We start from the raw sequence: 19,644 nt of genomic DNA, 5'->3' as shown, positions 1-19,644 counted from the left end.
ATAGGAAAGAGGAACGCAATAGTGAGGCCTTTTTATTCAGCATACTCATAAATGGTCTGGAAAAATTGGCAAATAGCTGATAAAGTTAAGTGAGAGTGCTAAGTTGTTGTGGATAACAAACATGGGGCTGGGAATAGTTCTAAGTGTGTAATTTGTAATTGGCTTTCAGCTACTGATACTTCTTAGTTAGCAGAGAGATATCCTAATAGCTAATTATGAAAATATGTCATTTTAATAGTGATCAGAAAAATAAATCAAATACTAAATTATCATTAATGGAAGGGTCAGGAAAATAAAACAGTATTATTAACAGCAAACAGGAAGTATTGTGCAAGGAAGTATTATTGTGTCCTTGCATGGTTTTCATACTGTGCACAGCTCTAATCTGATGATTAAAGCACACTTTTGACTAGCTGGATCTTTGATGTATTGTGTTATGAAATCTCAAGACTACAGCAGAAGAATATCGATTCCCATGAAAGTTGCTTAGAACTGTAAGTTGGGAAAAGGAGATCAGGAGTGCAAGAAGCAGAACGAAAAAAAGCAGGCAAAATCAAGGTCTGGAAGAAGATATGAAGGTAGAAAGAAGTAATGTAATTGGTTTTATGCTGGAAGCCTTCATTCTACCAACATGATTTTTATCATAACATACTGAGAAAATGCATAATTTTATATATAGTCTCATTTTATTTGTAAAGGTTGTTTGTAGGACTTTTCTACTAATCAGTAGTTTGAAACCATTATTAAATAAATTTTTGTGGGAGAGATGCTCCAGCAGACCCTAATGATGTTGCCAGATTATGCTACAGCTGAAGCTTTCAGGTGGTCAGGCTGCAGATTACTTGAACATTTATTACCAGAGAGTTATCATGGTTGGAGAACTAGTCTATGATCTATGTGGTGTTGCAATGGCCTCTTCTGTTTCCTTGGGCAGTCTGATAATAATCCTCTCCACTGGTTACATTTACAGTGTGTTACCTTACAAGTCCCTGACAAAATGATCTTTACACTGGTATCTTCCTAGGTTAAAAATTGTAAGATGCCACCAAACTGGTAGATCTCCTTCTCCTTTGAATTGTTCTAAATGACTGTGCAAGTGGAGTATAGCAGTGAGTACAGTCTTATGTACTGCTTATGGAAAAAATCTTGGAGATTTTCCCCAAAGAGGAAAGAGTTCATTACATCTTCCAGTGTCACCACTGTCCTATATTGTCTGCTGGTTTTCTGGGTGCTCTTACTTTTAGCTTTTCTTCCTGAAGAAACAGTGGAATTCACACCTTTAATAGCAGTCTTGCATTAACTGTTGACACAGAAACCTCTGTACAATATTTTAAGCAGAAAATTGATTGTTAAAAGTGGTTGTAGGTGACTCGGTCTTTAAAAAAAACTTCTATAAACTGGCTTTTTTCTGTTTCCAGGTGAGCGAAGCAGGTGTTCACAGGCCCCATGTTGGTGGAATCCATGGACGCAGTAATGACGGAGCTTATTCACTCGTACTAGCTGGGGGATTTGAAGATGAAGTGGTATGTCATTCATACGAGCAATGGTCTTGCTGTTCTAATGCATCAAATGTATCAATGTCTGTAAATACAGAGTTGTATTTGGTATTTAATCTAAAACTAATGTTTAGGCAGATATGAATGTGGAAAAAATTAAGTAGTTCATAATATTTCAGAGAGAAAAATCTTACCAGATCTTAAAGAATGCTTATGCTCGGATCTACGTTAAAGCAAAATGTCAGTTACCACTGGATTTGACATTGTTTAGGGTAGTTACATTTCAGTATACTTGGAGTCTGAATTGAGTGTAATATAAAATCTGATAGTGCAATTGTGTGCAAATAATATGTTTTATGTTCTGCTTTTGTCACAATTTAATTATATTCCAAACAGTATTTCTAATTATGTGATACATTTATTTTAATGAAACAAGAATAAAATATATGTCTTACTTGATACTATGGAGTTCTGAAGTTTCTAGGCTCCTGCTAATGAGCACTTTCAGAACTTCTTAGCTTCCTCAGATTCTTTCTCAGAATCTTGTACTATGATCCCTAAATGTGCTGGGAAAAAATTCTACTTTGGTGTTAACATCTAAGTAAAGCAATAAAAGCAGTTATGCTGCTAAACAAAAGTGTAACTGCTTTCAATTTTCATCTTGTGGTGCTGTCTAACAACATTTATGTTTTAAGAGATTACAGTTTTCTTCAATTAAATAATGTTTGCACAAAGTACATCCCTTCCTGCAGTTCCAGTCCGTCAGGTGGAATGTTGAATCATGGATCAGGTGAAGGATAATGCAGTAAGCAACTTGGTTTTTTAAAACGCACATAGCTGTCAACCACAAGGAAAAGGGCACTGAAGAAAAAAAGCGCATATGAATGAAATAGCATCAGAATGTACTATATTCTTTGCCAACAGCATCTACCAGCTGCTGCTGCTGCTGCTGCAGAATATTGCCTCTGAAGGAATGTGTGTCTTTATTTGAACAAGTAACATGAGGAGGTACTTGGTGTTTGGATATGGTGTCCTTAATGTCTATCCCAGCCCAGGCTCTCAGACCCTAAGAACACTGTTTCACAGTAGTTGCATCTGCTTTGCTGGGATGCTGCAGACTCCTATTTTTATATTTTTTGGTGATACTGATGTCCCCTTATTTCTGAGCTGGTAATTATTTAATTCAAAATTTTTGATAAATTTAATTGGATCCTTTGCATGCCTTTTCAATTCACCTAAGTGATGTTGTGACTATATGGTTTTGTAGACACCTAAGCACTGTCATAGCCTGAAAGACATAAATACTTTTGAAAAGGCATAGTAGAAGACAAATGTTGCAGAAAATACCCTAAAAATTTATATGATTGTCAGGTTTTTTCTGTTTTCTAAACTAATAATACAAGGGTTTTTTTGGTCCCAGTTACATTATTGAGGTTAGTTTTTCTTCTTTCATGTGCCAGGTTTGTCTTCCAATTACTTCCATTTTTCCTGTTTTTTTGAAAAAGGTTGAGATTAAACTCCTGTAAGAACATGCACAGAAAAATTGAGTCCTGTACTTATACATATCCTAAGTATAGTATCTAGTTAATTGAGATGTGAAATTTGAGATTTATTTATTTGAAATAAAATATACAAATAAAAACCTCTGCTCACATCTATTCATTTTATTGTATGAGTACCAAAAAAGAGAGGTGACTCTTAATTGAATTTCAGTGATGCAACAAAGATGCTTGTATGTAAGCATATCTTTTTATAACATTGAGAAATAAATTCATTTTGGAGGAGTATTATACTTTTCATAAATTTTATGTACTATTTAGGCACACTGATAATGTGCACCATCTTAATGTGCTTCCTATTGCTTTAAATCAACAAAGCCATACTTGGGTAAAGTAATTACAAATATACATTGCAGGAAACTGAGTTAATAGTCTAGCTTTCAGATCATGACATGTTTATGCCATGCCTGTAGAAACTTATAATCCTAGAGACCCAGAATTTAATCCAGTTTTACTGAAGTTTGGATGTTCTGGATGTATTGGAGTGCTCATTAATAACAAGTTTTATCAGTTCTGTCAGATCTACCCTCAAGATTGAGAACAGGTACAGTCATAGCTTATAAAATGAGCATTGGGTGAAATTGTTTTGTACATGACGCTTTATCCTCATTTCTAATTATGTGCACAAAAATATTTACACATGAATCTCTCTCCTGAAAATGGGTAACTTTGAATTCTAGCGGCAAGTTACATGGCTTACCTATAGTTAGCTTTTATTTTGAATATGTTAATGTTGCTGATCTCTTTGATAGTATTACTTTGATAGTAACCATAGTAGGAGCATTACCTGAAGAAATTGAGAAGTCTTTCAGTAATTCATACTCTAAGAATTATTTCAGAACAGATTAATTTTTACACACTAGATACTGGACATTAGCACTGATTGTGCAATCACAGTGTTCATGGTCAACGTATTCTGATTTGTCTGTTCATCAGATCAAGGAGCTGAAGAAGTTTAACTTTTGTATTGAAAACTTGCCTGTGGTAGATGTCGGCGAACCCAATGGGAAGAATGATGATGTTTAACTCCATTTCAGAAGGCTGAATGATTTCTTTATTATAATTATGTTATAATACATTAATATGCTATATAAAAGAGGATACTAAAACTACATGCTACTTTGTCTAACTATCATATCTCACCAACTCACAACTTGTGACCCTGTTCTCCAGAGCCCAGACACAGGTGGATCCGATTGGCCATCAGGCCCAAACAATCCACCATGATCCAACCAAGTGCTCACTCTGGGTAAACAATTCTCCAAACACATTCCACGAGAGAAAAACAAGGAGCAGAAATAGAAATTGTTTTCTCTTTCATTTCTCTCTGTGCACCTCAATAAAAAATCCTGAGAGAGAGAGAAATGTGCTTGCCACACTTGCCCTCTTATTTTGTGTAATTGTTTTTATGTATCAATTTGAAACTACTGTTTATTGTCAAAAGTCTCAAGATTCATGTTTCTGCTGGGTTGAGGTAGTGTCATAAAGATGGTAAATTAATTGTGTAGTGTGCTCTAGTTTAATCCAAACAAAAATTGTTTCTTCTCTAAGTGTTGTTTTGCATAGGATCATATGGGAAATCTCTGAACTGAGATTAAGAATCTCTTGGAGAATAATACCTGGTGTGAGCAGTGGCATCTTCTTGTAAAAGATTCTGAGACTACAAAAGATAATGACTGTAATGACTCAAAAGAGACCCCAGGCAATATACTCATTGTTTAGGTTTGTTGATATTTGATACCATTCACTGGTGTAGCCTGGAATGTAGCATTCACAAACCACTTAATAAAATGAATGTCTAATATGAAATGCATACCTTTTAGATTTTAAATATGTTGCTTTAAGTAGAATTATAGTAGGCTAATTAAATTAGTCATACAGATTGCAGGATTTTTTTCCTCAAGAAACAAATTCATTTTGGATCTTCAGCTGATAGCCAAAGACAACCATAATTTAAAAATGCTGTCTCTAAAAGCTGTTGTATCTCCTAAGTAAAGTCCCTCTACAGGAAAGTGTCTTTGACCTGAAAAGGCTCTCTGTCTTTGGCAAACCTGGTTCTAAGTCAGAACAGATTTTCAGTGGAACAAAAGATAATTAATCCACACTGGGTAGCCTGAATTATTTATATATTAATGTTCAGTTTAAAAGCCTAGTAATCCATCATTTTTGGACACTGCATGGAAAGGACTAAGAAAAACCTCAGAAAATAATTCACATACAGTAGTTAACTAGGGCTTTAATATTTTAAAATGTTGCCCTACTTCAATCACCAGTTAGCCACCTTCTGCTGTTTCCTGCTTTGAAGCTTTCTTACTGTTCAGACATGTGGATTAGTGAACACTAAAATGGTGAAATGTTTTCTTTGTGGTGGAATGTGCTGTGAAACTGCCAGGTTCTTGCTGTCAGGGGGTGATTGTGGGGAAGACTTAGCAAGAACACTGATGATGTAATCAGGCTCTGAGCTTAATGCGCAGAATTCTTATTGATTTACAAATTAAATTTGTACTTTAGCCCTTTCTTTTCAATTGGCAACTTTTACTGCAGCGTTGAACCATGAAATTATAAAAAATAAATCACACAATGGGCAGATAGACCAATTCTGTCAGCACTTCATGGATAAAGAGTTTAATGGAGATGAATGATGACATGATTCAGTTTCAGATATCCCTACTACTGGGGAAAGAAAATGCTTTCAAATGTAATTGCTTGATAGTTAATAATTGACTTGGATTTAATAATTTCATTTAAAAAGGCTTAGTGCTCTTTTATTTTACTTTATCATATAATCAAACTCACCTTTTATTCATTACATTTTACTGAGGTCATACTGATGAGGGATTGATGATTTGATGATATTTGGGAATTTCTTATATCAAGAAAGCCAATAAACATTTTTTTGTTGTTCAAACTGAAGGTTGGAACTCATCTAGAAAATCTGATTGTGTTTGTAATAGCCTATTACTGATAAATACAATTTTTGCATTATCTGTTGGACCCAAACATTGAAGTCTGAGCATAAAACAGAGATGTTAATGGAGAGAGAAGATAATTAAGAGCTCTCTTGAGTTAGTTGATATGCTAGTAACTTGAAGTAGCTAATGTCCCTGTCAGCTGGTGCATAAAAGTAATCCACAGAAATAATGTGGTCAAATGATTCAATGGAATTCAAAATCTTACTTTCTTCATTCTACATTATTTCTCTGTTAGACTTACAACTGATTATATAACAATGTTGAATAGTGGAGTATGATTTAATAAAACAGACTGACTGGTTGTACTGGCTGTCTGAGGCTGAATGGCTTGTAGTACTAGAGCTCCAGGCTTGTCTTCCACTCATGTACCTCAGTATGAGATGCTGGGTCAGCGCTACTGTGGCTGAAGTTCATTTGCTCTATAATGTGATCAAACTTTACAAACAGGACGGTTAAGAAATAACTTTATGGACACAACATAAGAAAAAGGGACATACAGAAGGTATTAAGAGAAGACAGAGTAACAAAGTACTTACTAGCTGTTGAAAGGCAGTTTTCATGCAAGGAAGTGGAATTAAGCTGTGGAAAGCAGAAGTGGCAGGATTATAAATTTTAAGGTAAGAAAATGAGAGAATGTAGGAATGAAGGAAAATGTAGGAATGAAGGAAAATGGGAGAATGTAGGAAGAAGGGAAGGGAAAAGATAAGACTGTTTTGATGGGCTTTTTTTTCAGCTACAGTTTGTTCAAGAAGAACATACAGACATCAATAACTCCTTTTGCCATACGTTTTCTTTAACTGTTGAACCATTATTTTCAGTTCTGCTTTCTGATCCTCTTCAGACAAAAATAGCTTTACCAATCTCTTAGTGGCTTTCATTTAAAAGTTGTTGTAGGTGGTTGGGAGATCCTGTATTATCGATAGATAGAACTCAAAACCGTTGAGAAATTGTTTTGATGAGTCATTGCTCTCTAATAGTCCCAAATAATAAGCTGTGAATATTCCTGTTATACTTCACTTTAAAAGTAAAACACCATAAGTTCAATGAAAGTAGGTACTGTAGTGTTCCAGTATGTCTCTGGAGTACCAGTGTCCCTATTTCTCTCCTGCTTGTCATAGGCACATTCATATCCACATTTATTCTATGCTTTAGACACTGGGTCTGTGCATCACTTATTTTTGCCATTTTTGATTTTCATTCTCTACAAGCACTTATGAGTTCTTCTGAGCTTTCTTCCTCTCCTGTTTGATAGTTGCTATTATATCAGAGATTCAAATGTCCTCCAATTTCTCTTCATCAAGCCCAGATCAATGGGCTCTGATATTTTCCTCCAATTCTAGAAACTGTCTTTGTTCCCTGAAATCCTTTTTTTGTTTTTTTCCCTAATATATCTGATATGGAAAAAAGGAGTATAGGTTATCTAGAAAATATAGCAGCAGTGAGTCTTCCTTACATTGGAGGATGTTGAAAGATCCTTGTAACTTGACCTGTAACATTTATGATACATATTTGTTCCTTTTATCCTCCATTTTCCTTCCTCTGGATTTCCAGTTGTTTGTTTATGCACAGAGCACTTTGATAATTAAGGAGAAGCAAATGTAACCCATGAAGTGTGGGATATGCTCTGAAGGTGAGCATGAATGCATAGAGGTTCTATCCATAGTATCTCTTCAAGCACAATGTTTTCAGTTTGACTACCTGGTGGTTAGACCACCACCAGAGAACCACTTAGTCTTTGAAGATGCTGGAAGTTTGTTGGTTTTAGGCCATTTACATTTAACCCATTTTCCCTAGAAGTGTGCAAGTAGGAATACTGTTGCATTTCTGCATTGTCTCTTGAAGTTTTTTTGGCTTAAGTCTATAGCAATTTGTCCGTGATTTATGTTTTTCTGTTATGCCAAAAAATAAGTCTATTCCATACTTTCTTCTCATGAAGATTTATCAGCAACCTTGTAGTTGATGAACAAAAGTTTGTCAAGAACCTGTTCTGTCTTATAAATAATTTCCCCCATCTTGCTTTCATAGGAAGTGTTTCTGTCTTTCATACATTTTTTCACATTCTTATATATATGTTTTATCAGTATTTATCTGAAATTTATGTTTTAGGAAGAGGGAAAAGAAATCACCTTCTGGTTTCAGTTTAGTTCTGCTTGTATATCAAAAACTGCCTTAACAGTCCCCCCAACCTTGCCACATCATGAAGCTGTTCATGTTTCTTTAGTTGTTACAAAACCCAGGCCATGCTGGATTCGTGACATTCCAAGATATGTTTTCCCATTTTTCTGAACTTGTCACAGGCTTCTTATTCATTGTCAAAATGCAATTTGCTTGAATGATTGTGATATATTAACCAAATCCATCCTTGTTTATATTATTATCAGGATCATCCTTGTGTAATCTGTGGATTGTGTTTGCCTTGACAATCACGGAAAAATGAAACATACTCTGTGATTAATTCCAATCCTATGATATTTTATTTTATACAATTTATTTTACATCCTTTCTTAGTAAATGGTTCTTGTCTGGTTGGTCTTTTAAAGTTGTTTCATATACTGGCCTTAATAGAACTACATTCTATTTCTGGTTGGTTTTTAGAGACTTATTTAGTAGACTAAGTAGCCTGTTTTAAGAAAGCATATACCAGAATGATTACATGTCTTTGCTAGGTTTTGAGTATACTTTTTAACTTCATAGCACTTGTATTTTATTATGCACAGATAACTACAGCTGAATTTCTGCTAAGTTTTCCCTACACAAAATAAAATTAATCTAATTTCTATAATTTATCTATGGCCTTGTTCAACTAGTGTTTCTCTTTCTAACCTTCTCTTTTTCTGCTGCTGTCAGTCATGAAATATGTGTAACAGTCTTGCACTGGATCCTAAATAATGTCAGACTTTTAATAGTGGTAAGAAATGGACTGAATTTTATTACTGCATAGATGTTCAGAATTTTGCTATAAAAATTCACTTAAACATTATTTTTGTATTAAATTGCAATATGCTTTATACCAAATATACATCTTCAAAGAAATAACTTATTAACTCTATATGTAGTCTGTATATTTATATATTTCTGGAAATACATTAATTTCCCAGGAGTAATATGAAATTCTGTGACAAACTTGGTACAGAAAGTAGAAATACAGGCTTTTATTGAGAGTATTTAGATTTTGACAGTTTTCACAGCTCATGGTAAAAGATTTTATCAACCTTCCTTCAATTTCATGAAAATTCTACATTGGAATTATAGTATAGAATTAGTTTAGCTTACAAAATATGAATCTAAATTATTTTAAACTCTTACTGAGTCAGAAGAGCTGAGATTGCTATTTCATTAAAGCACCTGCTTTGTACAGAAGGCAGCACTCTATGTACTTACTAGTACTGAGCTCCTTGCACAAGCTGAAGTTACTGACATGAATCATCCAGTAATTATTCTGTATTTTACAAACATGATACTCAATGAAAGCTCAAAAGCAAGTAGCTACTTGCTAGAATATGTTCCTCAGATTTTTTTTCTCAAAATAGCTTTATAAAAAATGCCAAAGTAGCATTTTTTAACGCAGGCATTTTTTTCGTCAGAATTTTTTGGTGAAGAGGTTACATCTAGACCAGTAGTTTTGTGCTGGTGCAGCTGCTGTAGGATGGCGATAATGAAATTGAAAACGTATCTTTCGTGCCCTGGATTACAGTTTTTCTCTGAGTAAATAGAACAAATGAAGTTGCTTCTTTTTTTTTTTTTTTCTTTTAATTGAGTTACATCACTTTAGAGCGTTAAACCAAAGGATAATCTTCTTGCACAGGATCGAGGAGATGAGTTCACTTACACTGGGAGTGGAGGTAGAGATCTTTCTGGCAATAAAAGAATTGGAGAACATTCATTTGATCAGACATTAACACACATGAATAGGTAAGTTTTGAAAATAAATTTAAAGGTATTCCAATACAAAGAGTTGGGCTGTAGTGCTTTAATTTAAAAATAACATTTTTCTGTATTTTTCTCTTCTGTACATGCTGTGTTCATAAACAGCAATGCCTGTTGCTTCTAAGAGGTGTTTTATCAAGCATTATGATTTGTTGCTTTAAAGGAACACTCCCCTCAGTGAAATACATTGTTGTATTATTGCTGCAGCTTGCGGTCATGCCTCTGGTTAAAATTGTTCTGCAGTCACACTGAGAGGACTCTGTTTTAATTAAATGAGAAATTTGTCAAAACTCTTGAACTGAAGTTTTCTAATTCTGGGTTTTTCTTTTTTTAAGTTTCTTCTCTCATGGGTAAATCAGTTATAAATTTTAAGGAGGAAGAAAGCATGTTCCTTTTCCCATGATAAAAGCAATATTTTCTATTTTGGTAGCCCTTTCTTTCATCATATTTTTCTATAAAAAGCAAGAAATTAGGGTGCAGCTTTATCAAAACAGGTACTTGAAAGAGAACATATATCCAGAGGAAGAATTAGACATCTGCCTAAAGTGTTTTTCCATCCTCCAAAAGCTGGCCTGAACAAAGAGTTCTCCATCCTTTTCTGTTTCTAAGAGCATAATCTGTTACAGATATGACCTCTGAACACCTGTGAAATGCTGAGAGTCACTGAGAACTTTCATTTGCCAGGTCTGCATTTAGACGTGTTCTGCTGCTCTCAGACAGGCTGGAGAGGGATTTTTTTCAAGCTGTCTAGAGGAGAAAGAGGAAAAGCCTGATTTGGCTGCTGTGAAAAGGAGGGGGATGGGGCATGTGATGTGAAAATGAACAAGATCAAGGAGGGAAGAAAAATGGAAGTAGGTTTAAGCAATAGCTTTACAAGCATATTTAGTGAATAGAACAAAGTTGTTTTGGGATACAGAATTAAAGCTGGACCCCTTAATGTCAGCATTTCTCTCCTCTTAGCAAATGAGAAATCCACAGGCAAAACTACTCAGCTGTGAAGGCACTAGTGCACATGGAGTAACAATGTGCTGCTCTCATTTACTGAGCTTGAGACAACTTTTCAAGCACTTTGATACAGAAGATTATGATGATTCTGTGTTGTTGAATCCGTATTGGTTTTGCTTGTCCAGATAGTTTTACAAGTTTTCTTTTTATATGGGAAAAATTTTTAATGTTGGTATAATGTGCCTCTTACTGTTCTCTACAATGTGGGTTCTATACTTGTACCATGTCTGTTTATAACCCACATTATTTCTTCTGTTTTGAGATCCGTCATTTGTGTTGTGGCAGATTCTGGAGGGCTTTCAATCCCTTCAAGTCAGGCTGTGGTAGTAGAAATACTGTTTCTTATAGCAGCTTGGTCATACTCCCTTGCTCTAGGTTTCTAGAAGAGGATCTCCGTGGGTAAATTAAAGCTTTCAGTTAAAGTTAATTAAAGCTTTAATTAGCTACAATGATTCTTAGTTCTTCTCTGAGGTGTTTTATGTATCATGTGAGAGAGGTATAGTATTTAGAGTTCTTTGAATGGTTATTATGTACTTTTTTCTCTATATGTTTTTCATCATATTCATTAATTTTAGGTACACAGTTAAAAAGCCTTAAAGTCTATTGATGGGGCATAGCAGCACAGAAAGTTTGCCTTTTATTATAATTTCAATTTCTTCAATTCTGTTTAAGAAGGGATTAATTTTAAAAATTAAGAATATGAAGTCTAAAAGGATTGGTTTGTTTTCTAGCAATTTCACATGAGTTTTCATCTGGAACCTAGACAACACATTTAGTGTTCCCATCTTTTTTTCTTACCATGTATTTTAGTGTGGATGTCATTTTTTCCATCAGTTCTGCTAAAAAACATACTAAAAGGTCTATGCTGTTTGATAAAACAAAATTAGACAAGGGAAACACATATGACTTAATTATGTTAACTCTCAAAACTCTGCTGGGTGAAGCAATCTAGCTTATGAAGAATTTAAATGTCTTTCTAGGGCATTGGCCCTTAACTGTGATGCCCCACTGGATGATAAAAATGGAGCAGAGTCAAAGAATTGGAGAGCTGGTAAACCAGTTAGAGTAGTGCGCAGTTCAAAAGGTCGGCGGATCAGCAAATATGCCCCAGAGGAAGGCAACAGATATGATGGCATTTACAAGGTATTCTGATCTATACAACATAAAATTTCTCTTAATCTGTTTTTAAAAGCCTCATATGTGTTAGTCTGCAAATTCTTCATTATTACTTGAAAGAAATAGTTCCTTTTTTCTTTACTAGAGCTTTTTAGCTTTAGTTTGTTCAGCAAAGTGAACCAAAGTGAAATTATTCAGAGCAGTGATAATAGAACATAATCTGTAATAGGATATATAAGATTGAATATGTAAGTTGCTTTGCATGTGCTTATTGAGTTCAATTCATCCCTGAAATCGGATTATTTCATTTCTTCAATCTTTCCACTGTATCCTAGCCTTTTGTTTGTTTAAAGACGTCTTAGTTTCTGAAACAAAGGAGTGTGCCTTTTAAGACCACTGTATTTATGAGAAATACAAAAAATTCACAGCTAAGGGAAGAACTTCTGTATATAATAATAATGTATAAATCAGTCTTGTCATTTCTTCTTGAACAATTAAAGTATGACGATGTGCATGTGTTTGATTTGTGATAAAATAATGGCAGTAATTTTGCATTCTTCTTTAGGTGGTGAAATACTGGCCAGAAATTGGAAAATGTGGATTTTTAGTTTGGCGCTATCTTCTGAGGAGAGATGATGTTGAGCCTGCACCTTGGACTTCAGAAGGAATGGAGCGGTCAAAAAAGCTTGGTCTCAGCATACAGGTTGGCATCAGGACTCAGACAGTTTTTATTCTTAGTTCTAGTAAACAAAATCCTGAGAAAGAAATCAGTTAAATTAAAGCTCCCTTTTTTCCTTGTATTTCACTGTGGCAGCTTTTGATACTAAAACCCATTACAGATTATAAGCAATTTGAAAGAATCCTGTAATGAAGTCTTCTGCCCTAGCAGTAAATTGGTTTGTCTACATGGATTGGAAAATCAGAATTTGTGTCCAGTTTTGTGATTCTTAGGCTGGAACAAATTTTTCTACAGGTGACTAGAGTCTATCTGAGAAACAGAAAAAACGGTGCATTTTAATGTATTTTCTCCTCATGTGATTGAGTAGTTTGTATAAATAGTGTATTTTAGGCACAGATATAGGCTGGTCCATGGAAATTTTGGCATTGCAGAATCCATGGAAGATGGAAAGAAGGAGAGAATTAATATCTATTCTTGGCAATGCAATGGTACAATGCATTTTACAGCATACCATCATCACCCCAATTTATATAGTTTGTAAACACACAAATATAACAGCCAGTTTAATACAACTGAGTATAGATTAGGTTCTTTGACTTAACTGTGCTTTCGTAATGATAGGTACTAATTTAAATGTTTTCTCTATCATATAGGATTTAAAAATTATTTTATAATTATTTTACTACGTAGGCATAGGATCTAAAGTCTTTTAGAAGTTATTCCTTTTGGTATTTGGTTATTCCTGTATGCAAGTGATTCTTGTTTTAAATCTGTGCTTTTTGATTTTAGTATCCAGAAGGTTATTTGGAAGCCATGGCTAGTAAGGAGAAGAAAGATAAGGTTAAAAAGCAAACTGTGAAACAGGAGCCAACCAGCCAAAGTAATGGAAACCAGAAAAGGACAATTGATGATGGTATTTCTTTTTTACTTTTTTAGCATTCGTCAGCAAAGTTTGTCATGTTACAATTGCCATGAATTAAGCCATGAAATTTTTGTGGAAGTGTGAAGCTGTTTGTGGTGTTTTTATATTGGAGGCACTCGCGAAACCAACTTTCTAAGAGAAGCCGCTAGCATTTTCCTCCGTGTTTGACAAAAAAGACCAATCAGTAATTAGCTTTGAAAATTAACCATCTGTTGAACCACTAAAACTGTACACGCCTCTGTGACGACACATGCTGTAACAAGACGAAAAAGACCAGGAGGACCACTTTCCCTTCGGGCCGGCAAACGAGTAACACAGCTGTTCCAGCCCCTGTCTCGGCCGGGCCGGGCCGGGCCGGGCCGGGCGGCCCCTACCGCAGGGCCGGGCTCCTTCTCGGGGAGGCCCGGGCCTCATCAGCCGCCAGGCACGGGGAGGGGAAGCCGCGGGGCCGAGGCCGGGCCGCGGCTGCGGCTGCGGCTGCTGGCTAAATCCTGCCCCCGCCGCCAGCCCGGGCCGAGCCGGGGTCCGCCGGGCCCCGGGAGTGGCTCCGGCCCGGGCCGGCTCGGCTCAGATGCTGCCGCCATTAAAGTTCGTCCACAACCACCAGGCAGGGAAGGGGAAGCCATCGGCCCCCGGCGTGCTGCTGCTGAGCTCTAGCCTGGCTGCTGAAATCCTAGCCGCTCTCCGCCCAAGTACGGCCGCCGAAGAAATCCTCTACCACAAACACCTCCACCACCGCCCAGCAGAAATCACAGAACCATCTGCAGGCCCTGGGCAAGATATTAACCGGTTTTAATACACAAGTAAAACCTACAAAAACCAATTCTCTATCTCGACTGAAAGAAAAGGAAGATACAGAGAGAACAACATGAAACATAGAAGTCAGTAAAAAGAAGTCAAGTCCCATCCCAGATGGGAGGGATTTAAAGAGATGCCTTAATCCTAGGCTAAAATGCTCTTATAAGGCTATGAAAAAGATATAATTGATACATCAGACCCTTTTTTCCTTATAATCCATTAAAAAATATGAGAAGATGAATGGTTCAAATTGTAGATATCTAACAAAAGCCTCCATGCTAAAGTAAGCAGATGTTGAAATAGCTGTAGTCCTATGGGAAGTTTGAACAAAAAGAAAGAGTGATAACGACCCTGTGCTCCCAGGGAGAGAAGAAGACCTCTGTTCCCAGAAATTAAGATCATTTCAAAGATAGATAAAGAAAACCTTTGTTCTTAAACAGCTCATCTTTAAAATTATACCCCATAAATTAACATGGCCCATAAACGCAATTTTGGGAAAAGCTGTAAAAACGGGAGGGACTTCACGATTACAGATTTTCCAGGCAGCTGCTATTCATAAAAATTAAAAGCCACAAGACAACAGTTTTCTTATAAAGAAGTCTCCATAAATTAACAAGAAGAGCTCCTCTCCCTAAGTAAACTAAAAAAGACTATTCTGGAAGTAATAAACTGACCGAGTTATTTCTGTACATTGTGAGTAAGAAAAAAAAGTTGTAGGGAGAGGAGATGTGTTCTAAAGGTTTTATTCTAATTCTTATTATTCTTTCTTTTAGTTACTGTTAATGAACTTTTCTTTATACCCTTTTCAAGTTTTGAGCCTACTTTGCCTTCCTCCTAATCCTGTCTCACAGAAAGAAATAAATACGTATATTCTAGTGGGTGCACTGGCCTACACTAAACCCACCACACTGTTCGGAATACTCATGCAAATTCATAAGCACATACTCTTTAATTAAGTAGTAGTGTAATGGGGTCTTAATCCTTTTTACTGCTCCTACTGTGTTTTTTGCTCCCAAGCTCTGCAAAAAAAATGAAAATTCTTCTGTGCAACTGTGTGCTGCAATCCAAAACAATGATGGACAGTATGAGTTGGGGTAGGAATTTGCTTGTTGCATTTCATGCATGTAATCAATATTAATCCATGTTTCCTTCTAGAAATAGTTTTGTCTTTCTCTTCTGTTAGTTCAGACTAACACTGCTGTTACTGGGTCTGATGGTCACCATCTTAAGCAGGTACAGAGGAGCCTACAAATACACCCAAAGCCATGAGGATGGGAGATGGAGGGAAAGGAGAAGCTTTCCAGCTGACCCAAGAGCAGCAATGGCTAATCAGAGAAGACTGCATGAACCAGAAGCTGTGGGATGAAGTACTTGCTTCTCTTAAGGAAGGACCAGTATGTTTGTTGCATGCATAATTTTTATTCTTTATATTATTAGGAGAAATCTTGAGTCCCTCTTAAAACCTCCTTTGTTTGTTGAACTTTTGCTAAATACAGACTGTCTAACATTAGTTTTATTTGTAAGACTTGTATTTCAAGAAAATGTCTAGCTTGTGCAATTTGCTTGAGAGATGGGTTAATGTGTGCACAAGAGAGACCTTTTCATGCTCAAAAGCCATCCTGAAGTTAAAAATGCATTTTCATTTATTTTCATTTTTGAAGAGAGCATGTTTTCTCTGATATAATAAATGTATTTTTATGCTGTGCTAATGTCAGAAATCAGACATGAAGAAAGGTTTGGTTTTACTCACTAGGTTTTGTTTAGACAGAAAATAATTTTATGACAAATTCCCCAGAAACAAATACACCGTACCTCTAAGTGTTCAAGGCTAGGCTGGATGGGGCCATGAGCAGCCTGGAAGATCCCGTGCCCATGGCATGGGGGTGAAATAGGTGTTGTTTAAGGTCCCTTCCAACACAAACCATTCTCTGATTATATGATTCTGCAATTTGTAGAAGAGCAGGGAAATAAAGCCATTAAAGATTTGCTTCCTGATTACTTTTAGAAAGTTGTGCTCAGAGATATGATAGACTTAAGAACTTCTGGAAGTACATCATCTTTATGTAGTAAGTGGCATTTATGAGAACTGTAATAGAGTTTATCTCTTTTATTCCTGTGCCCTACATTAGAATTTTCTGAAGAAACTGGAACAATCCTTTATGTGTGTCTGCTGCCAGGAGTTGGTTTACCAGCCAGTGACAACAGAGTGCCTCCACAACGTCTGTAAAGTAAGAATAAACTGCCTTGCTCTGGGCTGTTTTCTTCGCTCTGAAACACCAGTCACCAAAGGCATATGCATTTTAAGACAATAATAATTGCTTAACATTCTGAACAAAAACAGGCAACAAGTCTCCATTCAGTGTTTGCAGTGTAAACACCTTAATTTTGTGTAATAAAGAGTGGGATGTTCCATATAGTTTATGATAGACATAATGAGTGAGATTTACCATTACTGTCATGCCTTTGTGGTCAGTGGAGCTGTGCTAGGAATTGATTAGGTCCACAAGTTAGATTTTGGCACAATATCAATGACTTAATTTTACATAGTTAAGAAAAAAACCCCAGATTTTATAATTTTATAACTCTTTATTAAAAATTATTAAAAGGTGGAGGATAAATACCCTAGAAAGTTATTTGGGCTCATTCAGAGAAAGTTATATTATCCTGTTAATCTTTGCATTGTTCATGTTTGGTAGGAGACCATGAATGTCAGTACATTACTTATGTGTCTCAAAATCCTGATCAGTTGGAGATAATCTAAGAAGCATGGAATCAAATCTGGACTAGAGTTAATTTTGTAGCACTGGTGTGTACAGAATCCTGCACTGAATTGTGCATACTTGAATGGTGCCTGCCATACCTAGTATTTCTGCCTGGGGCCCTAAAAGGACTCAAACTATTATCATCCTAGTATAGTATTTGGTAATGCAAGGTTGCTGTTTAAGAAGATACCACTCCAGTAAAAATCAGGGTGTTGTTATATGTGGCCTACACACATGGAAAAATCATGTATCTTTGAAAAATGTAAGAAATGTTGTGGAGTTAAAATTTAGAATTTTAGAAATTGGAAAACCATGAAAAAAATAAAGAAGAGAGCTGAATGGCAACAAATCCAGAAAGTACAGTATTTGAAGATATCAGTGCATATTTGAGAATACAATATAACATCCAGTTAAAGTTGCAAGGAAGTTTGATAGTAAGCTGCTGTTGCTGTTTAGACAGAAGATCTGCCCTGCCCTAAAAGATTTTAGATGCTCATCAGTCTGCAGTAACATAGTAAGGATGACAGCACAGGTGCTAATGTGTTACAGATTGTATTATCCTATCTATAAGGCTAAACTGGGTGTATTCTGATGATGGATACTACATAAACAGTATACATGGTATATTCATCTTCCTCTTGATATGAAGGTCTGGAAAAATATAGCAAATCTGTGAAGCTATAAGGAAACTAAGGATTGGCTGTGACTTAAAGGAAGGCATTAGTGGAAATGAAGGGGAAATCTCACTACTGATTTAATTCCTCCCAAGCACAGAGAAGAGTTTCTTGGCTAGGACATTTTAGTCATGGGTGGAATCAGGCACCAGAGGGCTTGGCAAAGACTTCTTTTTTTCTGGTAGTGCAGTAGATTGTGCCTTTGATTTACAGTGATTCCTTACTTTTTGCTGGTTAAGCTGTCGGTCTGCAAGAAAGTTGTTGCAATTTACTTCTCTGTCTTCGTATGTCCCAGAGTTGTTTACAGCGCTCCTTCAGAGCTGAAGTGTTCACATGCCCTGCCTGCCGCTATGACCTGGGGAAGGGCTACACCATGGCTCCCAACAAGATCCTGCAGACACTACTGGACCAGTTCTTTCCGGGTTACAGTAAAGGACGATGATGTGCTCAGACCCTTCCGTACTTCTCCCAGTGACTTTATAGACAGTAAAGGGGAATAAACATGGGAAATTCAGCAGTGGACCAGCAAGCTTGATGGGACTCAATATATTGTCACTTTTTGAAGCACCTAACCCTCTTCCCCTCATAGCCATTTCTTGGTGTTGTGAGAACTCTAATTCTCAGCTGTCTTTTAACATCAAGGGTAGTTTTGGCCAGTTAACTAATAGTTTTTAAAGAAGGAAAAAAAAAGAAAAAGAAAAGCCTCAGCTCTTACTGGCCTAGCTGATGCTTAATTTATGATTTTTTTTTTTTTGTAACTACCTCAGGACAGAGGAAAGTAAATTGTGTCAAACAATGAAACAATGTTGGGGATGAAAAATACTGATGTTTTAGCTACACACTGCCTCCTGAATATTAGTTGTGCCTGGTCCATGTGGTTTGATTTACACAAAAAAAAAAAAAACAAAACCCAATAACAAAACCCAAACCAAAAGAAAAACCCACAAAAAGCCAGGAAAAAGAAATAGATTCAGCACTTAAGCCATCTGGATTAAACAGCAAATTCCGTAGTGTGCATAATCCCTTTTTTGTCTTTTTCTTCTATTATGCTGTATTTTTTTGCAAGAACAGGCTGATTTTTAGTCTATTTTTGTGAGCTTCATTGTGCTTTTCTTGTATCTTATGCAAGTTGACTACTAATGACTAATGAGAACAATATGAATGCATTGTTGCTGCATTAGTGTAAAGTGATCTGTGTTTTTTGCACTTGAAGAGGGTATTGAAGACACTCTAGTTGTGTAAAAAATAGTTCATATAAAAAAAGCCACTTCTGTATTAGTTAAACTGTATGCTTTTAGTAGGTCTTGTATCAGTGGCAATACATCTACACAGCATTAAAGGCAGTGCTAGCTTGGAGAGGATTCAAATCGCTTCATATTGTGATTGAAATTTTATATACAATATATCCCCCCCCCCAAAATATACCTTATTAAATATTTTATGATTCAGAATATTTGCTAATTTTGTTTTTACTATTATCCACTTAATTAAGTAATGAGATTTTTACAGAATTTATTTTTCAGATTACTAAATGCTTTCCTTAGGTGGCCTTATTTTTCAGGTGTGAGGCTTTATATTCCTTAACTCATTTCTCAATGAAAAGAACACTTAATTTTAAAAAAGGCTGAACAACTCCAAATCAAGATCCAGTGGTGACACTGATACCCATGGACTTGCTTACAGCCTGTAGCAGTGCTCTGTCTATGTCCCAGAGTGGGAGGGAGCCCTGCCTGT

At 36.1% G+C, this 19,644-nt stretch overlaps 1 protein-coding gene across 2 annotated transcripts in view; it reads left to right on the top strand.

The window, feature by feature from the left end:
* UHRF2 (ubiquitin like with PHD and ring finger domains 2) overlaps nucleotides 1–19,363 on the top strand; it is an 83,325-nt gene extending 63,962 nt beyond the window's left edge. The window contains exons 9-16 of one of the 2 annotated variants that reach the window (XM_054002708.1): nucleotides 1,419–1,523; nucleotides 9,833–9,939; nucleotides 11,940–12,102; nucleotides 12,641–12,778; nucleotides 13,544–13,667; nucleotides 15,708–15,868; nucleotides 16,604–16,702; nucleotides 18,206–19,363. In XM_054002708.1, the coding sequence (XP_053858683.1) occupies nucleotides 1,419–1,523; nucleotides 9,833–9,939; nucleotides 11,940–12,102; nucleotides 12,641–12,778; nucleotides 13,544–13,667; nucleotides 15,708–15,868; nucleotides 16,604–16,702; nucleotides 18,206–18,352 (1,044 nt within the window). In that variant the 3' untranslated portion in view covers nucleotides 18,353–19,363. Of the gene's footprint in view, nucleotides 1–1,418; nucleotides 1,524–9,832; nucleotides 9,940–11,939; nucleotides 12,103–12,640; nucleotides 12,779–13,543; nucleotides 13,668–15,704; nucleotides 15,869–16,603; nucleotides 16,703–18,205 lie in introns of both variants that reach the window. The other variant, XM_054002707.1, reaches the window with a different exon arrangement.
* The last annotated feature ends 281 nt before the right edge of the window (nucleotides 19,364–19,644 follow it).

The sequence above is a fragment of the Vidua macroura genome, chromosome Z (assembly GCF_024509145.1).
Source record: "Vidua macroura isolate BioBank_ID:100142 chromosome Z, ASM2450914v1, whole genome shotgun sequence".
NCBI lineage: Eukaryota > Metazoa > Chordata > Aves > Passeriformes > Viduidae > Vidua > Vidua macroura.
This window is presented reverse-complemented; position numbering and strand designations above follow the sequence as displayed.